The following is a 15,103-nucleotide window of genomic DNA, read 5'->3' as shown; positions in this document are numbered from 1 at the left end:
TGATACACTGTATATATACAGTATATATATATATATATATCAGTGGCGGCTGCTGGTCTTTCTAAGAGGGGAAGCTCATTGTCGGCTTACATCATAAAATTTGTCAATTTATTTATATATACTGTAAATGTATAAATTCTCCCCTTTGTTAGTTTTCAAGAAAATGGCCTGAAATGGGTTGCAGTTTGTCTTCCGACTTCACTCGCAAAATCCGCGATGGGACTGAAGCTCCCAGCGACAGCTGTCAATCAAAACGGGATTCAGCCTTTCGACTGATCCTCCAATTATCTTGCAGAAGCTCAGCGTCCAGACCCGCCCACAGCCCCATTGACCCCCAGAGACGCCCAGCGTCCGGGGGCGGGACAAAATCGTGGCATTTATACAATGACCGGCGATATACAGTCAAGCCAGAAAGTCTGCACACCCCTTTCACCTTCTCCACGTTTTATTACATTACAGACTCATTCTATAATAGATTGAGTTCATTTTTGTCACAAAATTTTACATAAATAACCCACAATGACAAAGTGAAAGCAGGTTTTTAGACATTTGTGCTAATGTATTAAAAATCAAAATGTTAAATATCATATGTACACAAGTGTGTACACCCTTTGATATGACACCCAAAAGTGAGCTGAGGTGCATTTTGTTTTCACTGATACTGCTTGAGATGTTTCTACAATTTAATTGAGAGCAGAGTTCAGCTGTGGTTAATTAAATTGATTGGACATGATTGGGGATTGCCAACACCTGCCTATATAAGGCACCACAGTTGACAGTGCATATCAGAGCAAACTCCAAGCCATGAGGTCAAAGGAATTATCTGCAGAAGATCAACCATCCAGGCAGCACTCCACAAATCACGCCTTTATGGTAGAGTGGCCAGACGGAAGCCCCTCGTTACTAAAGGCACATGACGGCCCGCTTGGACCTGAATCCAATCAAACATCTGTGGAACGAGCTGAAAATAGCTGTGTACCGACGCTCCCCATCCAACCTGATGGAGTCCGCAAGGATATGCCAAGAGGAATGGGCAAAAATGTCCAGAAACAAGTGTGCCAAGCTCATAGCTTCTTTCCCAAGACGCCTGGAAGCTGTAAATGCTGTCAAAGGTGCATTAACCAAGTATTAGGCTAAGGGTGTGTACAGATACTGTATGTAACCCCTAAATAGGGTTTAAGAGCCTTGCTCAGTGGTGGGGATTGAACCAGCAATCCGCTGATCACTAGTCCAAAGACTTAACCACTAAGCAGCATTTATACATTCTGTGTGCTAATACTTACTCTGACTTTGATGATTTTGCTGTGGAAGCTGTTGAGCATCACTATAACGTCTCCAGCATCAGCGGGTGAGTCTGTTCCATCGTGTCTAAAAATAAAGAACAAAATGTGTAAATACAGCTCAATTTTAAAATATACTGCTTAAAAAAATTAAGGGAACACTGAAATCACACATCGGTTCTCGATGAACGAAAGATTCAAGTTGAAAATTTATACTGATATAAATTGTGTAATTAGTTGAGAACAAAATGACATAACAGTCGATGGAAACCAAAATCATCTACTCATAAAACATTGAAATCATAGGCTCATCCAATTTCTGTGAATTTTATCACGGCAACTCATAATGTTACTCAGTAGTGTGTACAGCCCCCACGTGCCTGTATTCACTCCCAGCAATGTCTGGGCATGCTCCTGATGAGAAGGCGGATGGTGTCCTGGGGGATGTCCTACCAGACCTGAATCAATCGAGCTGCACAGTGCTGGGCTGTGAGTACAGGTCCCACAAGAGGACGTCGGGCTCTCATGCCACCCTTATGGAGTCGGTTTCTAACAGTTTGTTCAGAAACATGCACACCAGTACCCCACTGGAGGTTACTCTGTAGAGCTCTGGCAGTGCTCATCCTGTTCCTCCTCGCACAAAGGAGCAGATACCGGTCCTGCTGCTGGGTTGATGCCCTTCTACGGCCCTGCTCTGCTCTCCTCGTGTAACGGCCTGTGTCCTGGTATCTCCTCTTTGCTCTTAAGACTGTGCTGGGAGACACAGCAAACCTTCTTGCGACAGCACGTATGGATGTGCCATCCTGGAGGAGCTGGACTACCTGTGCAACCTGAAAGGGCTGCAGGTACCGCCTCATGCTACCAGTAGTGACAAGAACACTAGCAAAATGCTAAACTAGAGAAGAATCAGTCAGGAAGGATAAGGAGAGAGTATTTATCTGTGGCCATCACCTGCAAAACCATTCCCTTTTCGGGGGTTGTCTTGCTGTTGCCTCTCATTTCATTTGCACCAAAGCCGGTAAACTTGATTCACAATCGCTTATGCTTCCTAACTGGGCAGATTGATATCCCTGAAGTTTAACTGACTGTGTGTTATACTGTGATGATTAAGTGTTCCCTTAATTTTTTTGAGCAGTGTATATTCTCAGCGGTGCAACCAGCCCGGTTGGGTACTCAGCTTGACATATTTGGAAGTATCTGAGTGAGGAAAGGGATCTGGATCAGCCATCTACTGTCTGGTCGTGGCACTGGAATGAGTGTTTTAGAAAGACAGTGTAGCGTGTTTCTTCATACATGTTTATTCAATGTGTTAAACTGGTTGCTCTAGTTCTATTAAAAATGCCAAGCATCACAGAATTTGACAGACATAAACTCATCATTTTGCATCAGCAAGTACTCTGATGTGGTATTCAAGCTGTTATAAAGGAATTTAAAGAATCAGGACAAGTCAAGAACAAAAAATGACTGAAAGGCCAAGAAACAGAGTTTCTCATACCCATGACCCAGCATCTGGAAGATTTATCTAAAACTTTGACCCTTCCACAGTCCAAAGAGGCTTGATGAGGAATGTTTTTTGGAAGAGTAGCAACCAAGAAGTAGGGCTGGGCGGTATATCGCGAATATCGATATATTCGATATTACTTTTTACACGATGTTAAAAATGGCCATATGCGATATATCGAGTATGTCTAGGATACACAGGTTACCTTTTGAGAACATTTAATACAGAGTACAAGCGCTGCGCATAACGCTTTCTCTAGCGCATGTGCGGGTTGGTGCGTGCTAGCACACACATGCAAACTGAATCACTGAGTAAAGACTCAGAAACGACTCTTTTCAAACCAATTATTCATTGGAATAAGGACTTAGGGAGCTGTGCTCTTATCTATGGTAAAGATTCATTCGTTCTGCTCAAAGAGATTCATTCGTTGTTCAAGCCTTGAAAAACAGCTGTATAAACAAATCAGAGCTTCCGAATTCAGATTTTGGTCAGATCTCTCTCTTGATTGGCTGTAAAGGCATAAGTGACAGTATAGTGAACGAATTACCAGTTTCAGTTTTTTACCTTCTAGGAGGATAAACACAGTTGGAAATGGATTTATATATTCTGGAAATATTCTGAAAACATATAAGGTGGCCTTCATAAAGAAAAACAAGGTGATTATATCCCTAAAGGTGGAATCTGACCACCACTTATGTCCTGTATTTCCAAAAACAGAAGAAAATCTGAACTATTGTGGATGTTCTCTGACCAGACTGCACTGTGCTAACCATATGAATAAAACTATCACTTTGTAGCTTCACCTGTAGAGGATAAATTATAGCTTTGAGATTATCTAGCCCATTTTCTCACCCTAAGTGTTATGCTGCCAGTGGAACTGCTGCTTTGTAGAAAGAGGACTGTATAAAAGCAGGGTTACCTCGGATTACCTCTGAGGTTTGGAATCTGGAATGCAAGTGGGTGATCTGTCAGCTCAATGATCCAAAACACACATCAAAAGAGGTTTTATAACGCCTAATTCAGACTAATATCGAGCTTTAGTAAAAACTTTTAGAACTTTCGAGAATCCTGATCCTAAGCATATCGAGAAGATGTGGACTGTATTGAAAAGTCAAGTCGTTGTTAAAAAATCAATACATTTGGTTCAGAGATTCAACCAGAGCTGTTCCAGATGCTTGTTAATGGTTGGTTAAGAACAGCTGCCGGGGATAAAAAGAGTTAAGTGGTGTATAACCAAATATTAAGTATGATGTTTGTTATGCATTTTCTCCCCTTTTTCTCCCTTTTAGCGTGTCCAACTGCCCGATTGTGTCATGCTTCCTCTCCATCAATGCCAATCCCTGCTCTGATTGAGGAGAACGAAGCTAACCCACGCCCCCGCCGTGTCGGGCAGCATGCCGTATGCATTTTATCACCTGCACTTTGACGAGTGCAGTGCAGCTCAGCGTTGTGTACGGAGAGGACACACCCTGAGAGCACTCTTTTCTCATCTCGGTGAAGGCACCATCAATCAGCCAGCAGAGGTCATAATTGCACCAGTCATGGGAGAGAGACCCCATCCGGCTTAGTCCCGCCCATATCTGAACAACAGGCCAATCGTTGTTCATGTGGCCGCTCAGCCTTAGCCGGTAGGCAGAGCTGAGATTCGATACGATGTATTCGAGATCCCAGCTCTGGTTCCAGCATGTGTTTTTACCGCTGCGCCACCTGAGCGGCCGATGTTTGTATATTTTGACCAGCAGATCTTGTTACATAAAAAAAAAAACCTTAACCAGAGGGTTGAAATTCTCGCCCCCCACAAGTGTATGTAAACTTTTGTCTTTTACTTTCTACTTTTTGTTAAGATTAATCAGAAATAACATTATCCTTGCATTATCTGCAATTGATACATCTTATATTTGGGATGGTTGGGAGAATTTTTTTAAGACATGCCCACTATCCCACTATATCAAAATGTTACCCTCTACCAGGCTGAAATAGAAAATACATTTGATGCAAATAACCTCCAAAGTGAAGTTAATATTTATACACACAATATTCACAGTCACATGTCCAGCCACTCTGTACAATTACATAACTTAATTCAAACCAGTATATTAAAATCACTAAAGTTTAATAACTTTAAGAGTAAGATAAAACCATAAGCATTACTCACGCTTGTATCTGATAGATGTCCTCAGAACGTCCCTTACGCAACCTCAGAATCCAGGCACCTGGGTTTGCCTTCAACTGGAAGTAACCCTGTATGCCACAAAAAATTAAGCAATAAAATCGTTGTATTTAACTCAGGGTGTGTCTATAATATTCTCATATTCTCATTAAAAGCTGCTCCAAACAAATGTCAAAATTTATGTCAAAATTATTATACGTGCTGGGCGGCTACATGAACAAAGATTGGCTGTTGTTCATACAGGGTGGGAAGCTGGAGTAGGACCTAATAACTAATGCAATTACGACCTCTGCTGGCTGATTGATGGCACCTGCACGGAGTCGAGTGATAATGCGTTGATCAGGGAGTGGCTCTCCGTACACAAAGCTGATACGCATATGAACTGGCCTCGTGCAGGTGAAAAGATGCACTTGGCTATTGCTCGTGTCGTTGGAGGCGTGTGACAGTGTCGCTCTCCTCAATCAGCAGTAGGGATCAGCATCAGTAGAGAGAAAGCGTAATGCAATCGGGTAATTGGATTAAACTTTTTAATGCCATCAGCAAAACATATTTTGGTTGAGCGTGTAGCCACTGATGCACCCCTGCTTTCACATCATCACATGAAAATATTCTTCCCCTTAAAGCTTTTTCAATTGATCCAAAAAGGTGGAAATCAGATGGCACTAAATCCAGACTATAAGCTCTCTCTCAGTCTCTCAGACACAATTACACAAATTACTGCTCCTCCCGCCCTCACTGTTTCCAACAAAGATATAAAAGTGCAAATACTTTTTAAAGATCCCACGTATTTTCTGGGTTTTCCCCCTTTATCTCCCAATAATGTCATTGCCAATTTCTAATTGTAAATATGCTGCAGCTTAAACTTAAAAGATGGCGTGATTTGTTCTTACCAGGTTGGCCATGACGATTGTGTCGTGCATGAGCGGGTTCTGCTTCATGCCAAGGGTAAACTGCAGGCCTCTTGGTGGCTGACCTGTGGACATGTCGAAACAGTGGCCCTCCAGCAGTAGATACTCCAGTTCATACTCTGCTTTCACCACACTGCTGATCTGCAACCACAAAACACAAACTGGAAAAAAAAGAAACGGCATGCAATGTGCAACAGTGCTTTGTGTACCAGTATTTATATGTAGCATGTATGTGATTTTTGAACCTGTTTTATAATCAACACCATTTACTGACCAAAAACAATGCTTTATTCAACAATCAAACCCAAGTGTCTTTGATCAGTGTGAATACCTCCTGGAGATGAATGTTATCCAGGTCGTACGGGCTCTGTACAGCTTCCACCATCCAGCTCACTGGTGTTATCATGTTGAGTGTCAGCAATGGGGATTCTGGAATCTCAGAAAAGCGAGCCACTGGACCAGGAGAGAGAGTGTCGTTACCCAGGAAAGACACGTCCGCTTCCATAACGAAACGATAGAAGCTGCCAGAGTCACATTGTGGGGAAAAATGAAAACAGACATCATGTTTGCAAATAGTCTGTTCTAAAAAAATTCCCCCCCCACAAAAAAAATAAAAAAAAGGAAAAACATGAGATACACCTTTTAAATCTGAGATCTGAGGAAGGACAAGGCTCAAACTCGGGTCCCAATTACATTGCATTTGTTTGCATTTATTTTATTTATTTTTTTATAAATTATTGCAGACTTCTCTGGGCTCTGAGACATCTAGGATGGACCATCACACAGTAGAAACGTGTATTGTAGTCAAATAAATCAGCATTCCAGGTCTCTTTTGGAAAAAAATGGACATCAAGTGCTCCGGACCAAAGACGTAGAGGACCAATCCTCACCAGAACATTTTTCCTGGTCAATAGTGCAAAGTGGACATTCTACAAAGTGTTAGCTATAGGGATACAAATTAATTCAGTAATTTAAATGTACATTTTAAACACTGTTGGTCAGAGTCTGAAAGCCTATTACAACCCCGAATCAGAAAAAGTTGGGACAGTATGAAAAACGCAAATAAAATAAATTAGACAGGATTAACTCAAGATATTTAATGTTTTGTCTGCTCAACTTCATTTCATTTTAGGGCTAGTAATGAGATGAAAAAACTAAATAATGATGTGATTCTAAACAGGTGATGTCAACAGGTGATTATAATCATGGTTTGGTACAAAAGCAGTCTTTGATGAGTAAAAATGATTAGAGGATCTCCAGTTTATCAACAAATGTGTGAGAAAATGATTGAAATGTTTAAAAACAATGTACCTCAAAGAAAGTTTGGAAGGGATTTGCATATTTCTCCCTCTACAGTGCATAATATCATTAAACGATTCAAGGAATCGGGAGGAATTTCAGTGCGTAAAGGCCAAGGGCGCAACCTTAAGTTGAACACCCGTGATCTTCGACCCCTCAGACGGCACTGCATCAAGAACCACCACTCAACAATAGCTGATATAACCACATGGGTGAGGGATTACTTTGGCAAACCTTTGTCACGCACTACAATACAGAGTTACATGCACAAATGCCACTAAAATCTTTACTGTGCAAAAAAAGAAGCCTCATGTTAACCATGTCCAGATGCGGCATCGACTTCTCTGGGCTCTGAGGCATCTAGGATGGACCATTACACAGTGGAAACATGTATTGTGATCAGATAAATCAGCATTTTTGAAAAAAAAAGACGCCGTGTGCTCTGGACCAAAGACGAAAAGGACCATCCAGACTGTTATCAGCTACAAGTCCAAAAGCCAGGTTCTGTCACGGTATGGGGCTGTGTCAGTGCCCTTGGTAAAGGTCATTTACACTTCTGTGATGGCAGCATTGATGCAGAAAAGTACATTGAGATCTTAGAGCAACATATGCTGCCTTCAAGACGTCATCTTTTCCAGGGACGTCCATGCATTTTTCAACAAGACAATGCAAAACCACATGCTGCACACATTACAAAGGCATGGCTGCGGAAGAAGAGGGTACGGGTACTGGACTGGCCTGCCTGCAGTCCTGACCTGTCCCTAATAGAGAATGTGTGGAGAATTTTGAAACAAAAAAAGCGGCAACGACGACCCCGTACCGTTGCATATCTTAAGACAAGGAAGAATGGGACAAAATAAAAGCTGAAACACTAAATCGCTTGGTATCTTCGGTGCCAAAACGTCTTTTAAGTGTAGCGAAAAGGAATGGTAACATTACAACATTTGCATTTCCCATGCTGTCCCAACTTTTTCTGATTTGGGGTTGTTTAAGTGCTGACTAAACATAATAATAAATCTTAATAATAAATTTTCCTGACAACATCAGTGTCGTTAATACAAGATCATCACCAGAGTCCAACCTTATATTGGGGCATGATGCAAAATATCCACATTATTATATGTAGAAACACTAACATACACACAGATCCACATGTGTCGAGTTTCCAGTTTCACTGATTTGAATTTGAATTTTTAAATCATTTTTAAAGGATATAAATATTATGGGGTGGCGCCCTATACCTAAATTAATACTTACATTTATTAAATTGAACTTTAAGAAACGATTCAATTTACTTTTTGAAGGACCCACAGCTTATAAACCACCGTTCATTGTTCCCAGACAGCATTAGTTGGGCTATCAGTGCCATAAGTCAAATTGTTATAACAGGGTTTAGTGTTTATCTACAGTATAACAGAATGCTCAGTTAAAATAGAAAACAGAGCGTTCCCTGATGATAAGGCTTAAATCTGGGCTGCTACACGTGGGCTTTTTAAAATGTGTGTGTGTATGTGTGTGGTCTGACACACTGAATACAAAGTTGTGCTGTCTCTCACCTCTTTAGGGGCATTTCTGACAGCTTGGCTCTGCAGTTCATGAACAGCTGAACTTTCATATTCACCGCCTGACCAAGCACCTGAAGGAAACACACATACACAAACACACACACACAAACACACACACACAAACACAAATCTGGATTCAGCAGGGAGAACTCTCACTTTGTCAAGAATCCGAGAAGAAAGAAAGAACACCAAAGAGTCTGGAGTCCAATGTACAGTCAGTAAATTAGAACCAAAAAAGTCAATACATTCACAGCACACACGTCAGAAGCAGCCTGAATCATCTCACTGTTCTCACCCACTTACACACTTACAATCAATACCGGCACCATCTTCTGAGCGTCCCGGGTGAGTGGGTCCACGACTGCCACCACATCGAAAAACACCTCATTTTCACGTGGAGCAAGATGTAAAACACTGCAGACATGAGCATGAAAAAAACGTTAACATGATACACATCCTTCAAACCTGTTTCCTTACATCATCTTCAAAATATTAAGCTTTCAGAGATGAAGCAGGCTAATACGCTAGCCCACATGATGCCGACCTGGCCGGGTGCTCAACAGACACAAATAAACTATCTATCTATCTATCTATCTATCTATCTATCTATCTATCTATCTATCTATCTATCTATCTATCTATCTATCTACAGTGTATCACAAAAGTGAGTACACCCCTCACATTTCTGCAAATATTTCATTATATCTTTTCATGGGACAACACTATAGACATGAAACTTGGATATAACTTAGAGTAGTCAGTGTACAGCTTGTATAGCAGTGTAGATTTACTGTCTTCTGAAAATAACTCAACACACAGCCATTAATGTCTAAATAGCTGGCAACATAAGTGAGTACACCCCACAGTGAACATGTCCAAATTGTGCCCAAATGTGTCGTTGTCCCTCCCTGGTGTCATGTGTCAAGGTCCCAGGTGTAAATGGGGAGCAGGGCTGTTAAATTTGGTGTTTTGGGTACAATTCTCTCATACTGGCCACTGGATATTCAACATGGCACCTCATGGCAAAGAACTCTCTGAGGATGTGAGAAATAGAATTGTTGCTCTCCACAAAGATGGCCTGGGCTATAAGAAGATTGCTAACACCCTGAAACTGAGCTACAGCATGGTGGCCAAGGTCATACAGCGGTTTTCCAGGACAGGTTCCACTCGGAACAGGCTTCACCAGGGTCGACCAAAGAAGTTGAGTCCACGTGTTCGGCGTCATATCCAGAGGTTGGCTTTAAAAAATAGACACATGAGTGCTGCCAGCATTGCTGCAGAGGTTGAAGACGTGGGAGGTCAGCCTGTCAGTGCTCAGACCATACGCCGCACACTGCATCAACTCGGTCTGCATGGTCGTCATCCCAGAAGGAAGCTGACGCACAAGAAAGTCCACAAACAGTTTGCTGAAGACAAGCAGTCCAAGAACATGGATTACTGGAATGCCCTGTGGTCTGACGAGACCAAGATAAACTTGTTTGGCTCAGATGGTGTCCAGCATGTGTGGCGGCGCCCTGGTGAGAAGTACCAAGACAACTGTATCTTGCCTACAGTCAAGCATGGTGGTGGTAGCATCAATGTCTTGGGCTGCATGAGTGTTGCTGGCACTGGGGAGCTGCAGTTCATTGAGGGAAACATGAATTCCAACATGTACTGTGACATTCTGAAACAGAGCATGATCCCCTCCCTTCGAAAACTGGGCCTCATGGCAGTTTTCCAACAGGATAACGACCCCAAACACAACCTCCAAGATGACAACTGCCTTGCTGAGGAAGCTGAAGGTAAAGGTGATGGACTAAACCCAATTGAGCACCTGTGGCGCATCCTCAAGTGGAAGGTGGAGGAGTTCAAGGTGTCTAACATCCACCAGCTCCGTGATGTCATCATGGAGGAGTGGAAGAGGATTCCAGTAGCAACCTGTGCAGCTCTGGTGAATTCCATGCCCAGGAGGGTTAAGGCAGTGCTGGATAATAATGGTGGTCACACAAAATATTGACACTTTGGGCACAATTTGGACATGTTCACTGTGGGGTGTACTCACTTATGTTGCCAGCCATTTAGACATTAATGGCTGTGTGTTGAGTTATTTTCAGAAGACAGTAAATCTACACTGCTATACAAGTTGTACACTGACTACTCTAAGTTATATCCAAGTTTCATGTCTATAGTGTTGTCCCATGAAAAGATATAATGAAATATTTGCAGAAATGTGAGGGGTGTACTCACTTTTGTGATACACTGTATCTATCTATCTATCTATCTATCTATATACTGTATATTAAACAACTTTCTTCCATCCATCCATCCATACTTTCTTCCTTCCTTCCATCCATCCATCCATCCATCCATCCATCCTTACTTTCTTCCTTCCATCCATCCTTCCTTTCTTCCATCCATCCATCCATCCTTACTTTCTTCCTTACATCCATCCATACATCCATCCATCCTTACTTGCTTCCTTCCATCCATCCATCCTTCCTTTCTTCCATCCATCCAACCATCCTTACCTTCTTCCTTACATCCATCCATCCATCCATCCTTTCTTTCATCCATCCTTACTTTCTTCCTTCCATCCATCCATCCATCCATCCTTCCTTTCTTCCATCCATCCATCCTTACTCTTCCTTCCATCCATCCATCCTTCCTTTCTTTCTTCCTTCCATCCATCCATCCATCCTTCCTTTCTTCCATCCATTCATCCTTACTTGCTTCCATCCATCCATCCATCCTTACTTTCTTCCTTCCATCCATCCATCCTTACTTTTTTCCTTCCTTCTATCCATCCATCCATCCTTACTTTCTTCCTTACATCCATCCATCCATCCTTCCTTCCATCCATCCATCCATCCTTACTTTCGTCCTTTCATCCATCCATCCATCCTTACTTTCTTCCATCCATCCATCCTTACTTTCTTCCTTACATCCATCCATCCATCCTTCCTTTCTTCCATCCATTCATCCTTACTTGCTTCCATCCATCCATCCTTCCTTTCTTCCATCCATCCATCCATCCTTACTTTTGTCCTTTCATCCATCCATCCATCCTTCCTTTCTTCCATCCATCCATCCTTACTTTATTCCTTTCATCCATCCATCCATCCTTCCTTTCTTCCATCCATTCCTCCTTACTTGCTTCCATCCATCCATCCTTACTTTCTTCCTTCCTTCCATCCATCCATTTATCCATCCTTCCTTTCTTCCATCCATCCATCCTTACTTTCTTCCTTACATCCATCCATCCATCCATCCTTCCTTACTTTCATCCTTACATCCATCCATCCTTCCTTTCTTCCATCCATCCATCCATCCATCCTTACTTTCTTCCTTCCATCCATCCATCCCTCCATCCATCCTTCCTTCCTTCCATCCATCCATACTTTCTTTTTTACATCCATCCATCCATCCATCCTTCCTTACTTTCTTCCTTACATCCATCCATCCATCCTTACTTTCTTCCTTACATCCATCCATCTATCCTTCCTTACTTTCTTCCTTCCATTCATCCATCCTTCCTTCCTTTCTTCCATCCATCCATCCTTTCTTCCATCCATCCATCCTTCCTTTCTTCCTTACATCCATCCATCCATCCATCCTTACTTTCTTCCTTACATCCATCCATCCATCCATCCTTCCTTCCTTTCTTCCATCCATCTATCCATCCTTACTTTCTTCCTTACATCCATCCATCCATCCATCCTTCCTTACTTTCATCCTTACATCCATCCATCCATCCTTCCTTTCTTCCATCCATCCATCCATCCTTACTTTCTTCCTTACATCCATCCATCCATCCATCCATCCTTCCTTACTTTCTTCCTTACATCCATCCATCCATCCTTCCTTCCATCCATCCATCCATCCATCCTTCCTTTCTTCCATCCATCCATCCTTACTTTCTTCCTTACATCCATCCATCCATCCATCCATCCATCCATCCTTCCTTTCTTCCATCCATCCATCCTTACTTTCTTCCTTACATCCATCCATCCATCCATCCATCCTTCCTTACTTTCTACCATCTAACTGTGCTCAAAAACCCATATATATTTTTAATCGACTGTTGAAAACCCCCACGCTGACACTCTAAGGCTGTACCCCTTTGAAACACATCCCGTCTGAACACGTCTTTTCACCTTACTGAGGCAGGTTCACACAGGGATCATTATAGCCTATAGTCACACACAGATCTCCATTATATACCATCTCTGTGCAGCATCCTGGCCAGCCAGTAGAGATCGCAATTGCAGCAGCAATGAGGAATCCCATTGGCATGCCCACCCTCTGACAAAGCCAATAATGTCCGTGTAGGGCAGCTCCTGAGCTCGATATTTTAGCAGTGGTAAATATTATCAATTTATTCTTACTGTTAGTAGTAAGATTTACAAAAATGTGGTAACAGCGAGCATTATTAACATTTTAAAATTAAAACTGAAGATTTACATGTTTAATGGGATTCACTGAGGGATTTAGTTCACGTTTTTTCTATTTATTAATGCATTTTCTCAACCCCTTCTTTTTGCGCATGCTTCAGTGGAATCGCACATGAGGCACATCCACTAACCAGGGGTCTTTGCTAACCTTTTCCCACCCAGCAGACTCAGTGGCCAATTGTTCCTGCTAGATAGCGCCCAGCTGACCAGTAGCAGAGCTGAGATTGGACCCGGGGTGTTTAGAATCTCAGAGCTGGTGTGCTAGCAGAAAATATCCCACTGTGCCACCTGGGCAGGCTAGTTTACTTTTTTATTATTATTTAAATACCAACAGGAGCCTTTTGGACAGGAACTCACCTGTGTTTGTCTTTCACAAATTTGATATCCTTCCTGGCCTCTACTTTTGGAGCAGCTGAAAGAAGAGCATCCACTTTCATAATAAGATCACTGGCCCTAAAAGAAAGATAAGAAACATGATGTGCCAACATTTTCGTTTCATCAGTACACTATTTCTATTTCTATTTTTGTCTATTAAAAATTTGAGATTAAATCTGAACATACATAAATGCTGATTTAACAGAGGAGTGTATTATGATAAGCAACTGAACAATAATTGCTTACTCTCTGGCTGCCAAACTCATTTGTTTGACTTTCGCATTGATCTTTTCTGCTGAGGTGCTGAGTGTGATCTTCTCCAGCAAGTGGAAATCCTCTGTACTGGGTTCCTCTTCTTCTGAAAATGGTCCCAGGATCTAGTGAGGAATGGGATACATTAGACATTACCAAACACACAAACACACATTGCAACACTGAGCATTTACCGAAACCGAATTAAAAATATCAGGTTGTAGCACTGTTGGGCCCCTGAGAAAGGCATCTAACCCTCAATTCATTTTGGACAAAAGAGTTCACTAAATACTGACTGAATTAGTTTGTAGATTTCTGTGTGACATTTTGTGTGTGGCAGCTATATTTGGTTGGATTTACAGCTATTCTGCTGGCAGTCCTGTGCTTGGCATTTAAAAACCACAAATTCTAAAAGCGTAGGTAATTAGCAATAACAAACAAAGTCTCAGCACTTAAAAATCTGGAGGGCACAAATTACAGCGTGCTTTCTCCCTGTTTCCTAAATTATCTTGAAGAAAGCCAAATTCTTTACCCTTTCTCAAATAGAACGGTTATAAACAATGCTGCCAGCTGAGTCATGATAATTAACAGAGTTAAACTGAAGTTTACAGTCCAGCACCAGCACCCAACTCTGTTATCTGTACAGTGGGGCCAAAAAGTATTTAGTCAGCCACTGATTGTGCAGGTTCTCCTACTTAGAAAGATGAGAGAGGTCTGTAATTTTCATCATAGGTACACTTCAACTATGAGAGACAAAATGAGAAAAAAAAATCCAGGAAATCACATTGTAGGATTTTTAAAGAATTTATTTGTAAATTATGGTGGAAAATAAGTATTTGGTCAATAACAAAAGTTCAACTCAATACTTTGTAACATAACCTTTGTTGGCAATGACAGAGGTCAAACGTTTCCTGTAAGTCTTCACCAGGTTTGCACACACTGTAGCTGGTATTTTGGCCCATTCCTCCATGCAGATCTCCTCTAGAGCAGTGATGTTTTGGGGCTGTCGCTGGGTAACACGGACTCCACAAATTTTCTATGGGGTTGAGGTCTGGAGACTGGCTAGGCCACTCCAGGACCTTGAAATGCTTTTCACGGAGCCACTCCTTCGTTGCCCGAGCGGTGTGTTTGGGATCATTGTCATGCTGGAAGACCCAGCCACGTTCCATCTTCAATGCTCTCACTGATGGAAGGAGGTTTTGGCTTAAAATCTCACGATACATGGCCCCGTTCATTCTTCCCTTAACACTGATCAGTCGTCCTGTTCCCTTTGCAGAAAAACAGCCCCAAAGCATGATGTTTCCACCCCCATGCTTCACAGTA

The 15,103-nt window shown here is 42.0% G+C and overlaps 1 protein-coding gene across 1 annotated transcript in view; it reads right to left on the bottom strand.

Annotated features, from left to right (window-relative positions):
* uggt2 (UDP-glucose glycoprotein glucosyltransferase 2) overlaps positions 1-15,103 on the bottom strand; it is a 76,430-nt gene that overhangs the window by 18,622 nt on the left and 42,705 nt on the right. Inside the window, exons 24-31 of the mRNA XM_063005440.1 lie at positions 13,775-13,905; positions 13,511-13,606; positions 9,035-9,137; positions 8,715-8,794; positions 6,191-6,380; positions 5,842-6,000; positions 4,937-5,022; positions 1,284-1,368 (exon numbers count right to left, since the gene is read on the bottom strand). Of these exons, the coding sequence (XP_062861510.1) occupies positions 1,284-1,368; positions 4,937-5,022; positions 5,842-6,000; positions 6,191-6,380; positions 8,715-8,794; positions 9,035-9,137; positions 13,511-13,606; positions 13,775-13,905 (930 nt within the window). The remainder of the gene's footprint in view (positions 1-1,283; positions 1,369-4,936; positions 5,023-5,841; positions 6,001-6,190; positions 6,381-8,714; positions 8,795-9,034; positions 9,138-13,510; positions 13,607-13,774; positions 13,906-15,103) is intronic.

Source organism: Trichomycterus rosablanca, chromosome 12, assembly GCF_030014385.1.
Source record: "Trichomycterus rosablanca isolate fTriRos1 chromosome 12, fTriRos1.hap1, whole genome shotgun sequence".
Classification (NCBI taxonomy): Eukaryota; Metazoa; Chordata; class Actinopteri; order Siluriformes; family Trichomycteridae; genus Trichomycterus; species Trichomycterus rosablanca.
This window is presented reverse-complemented; position numbering and strand designations above follow the sequence as displayed.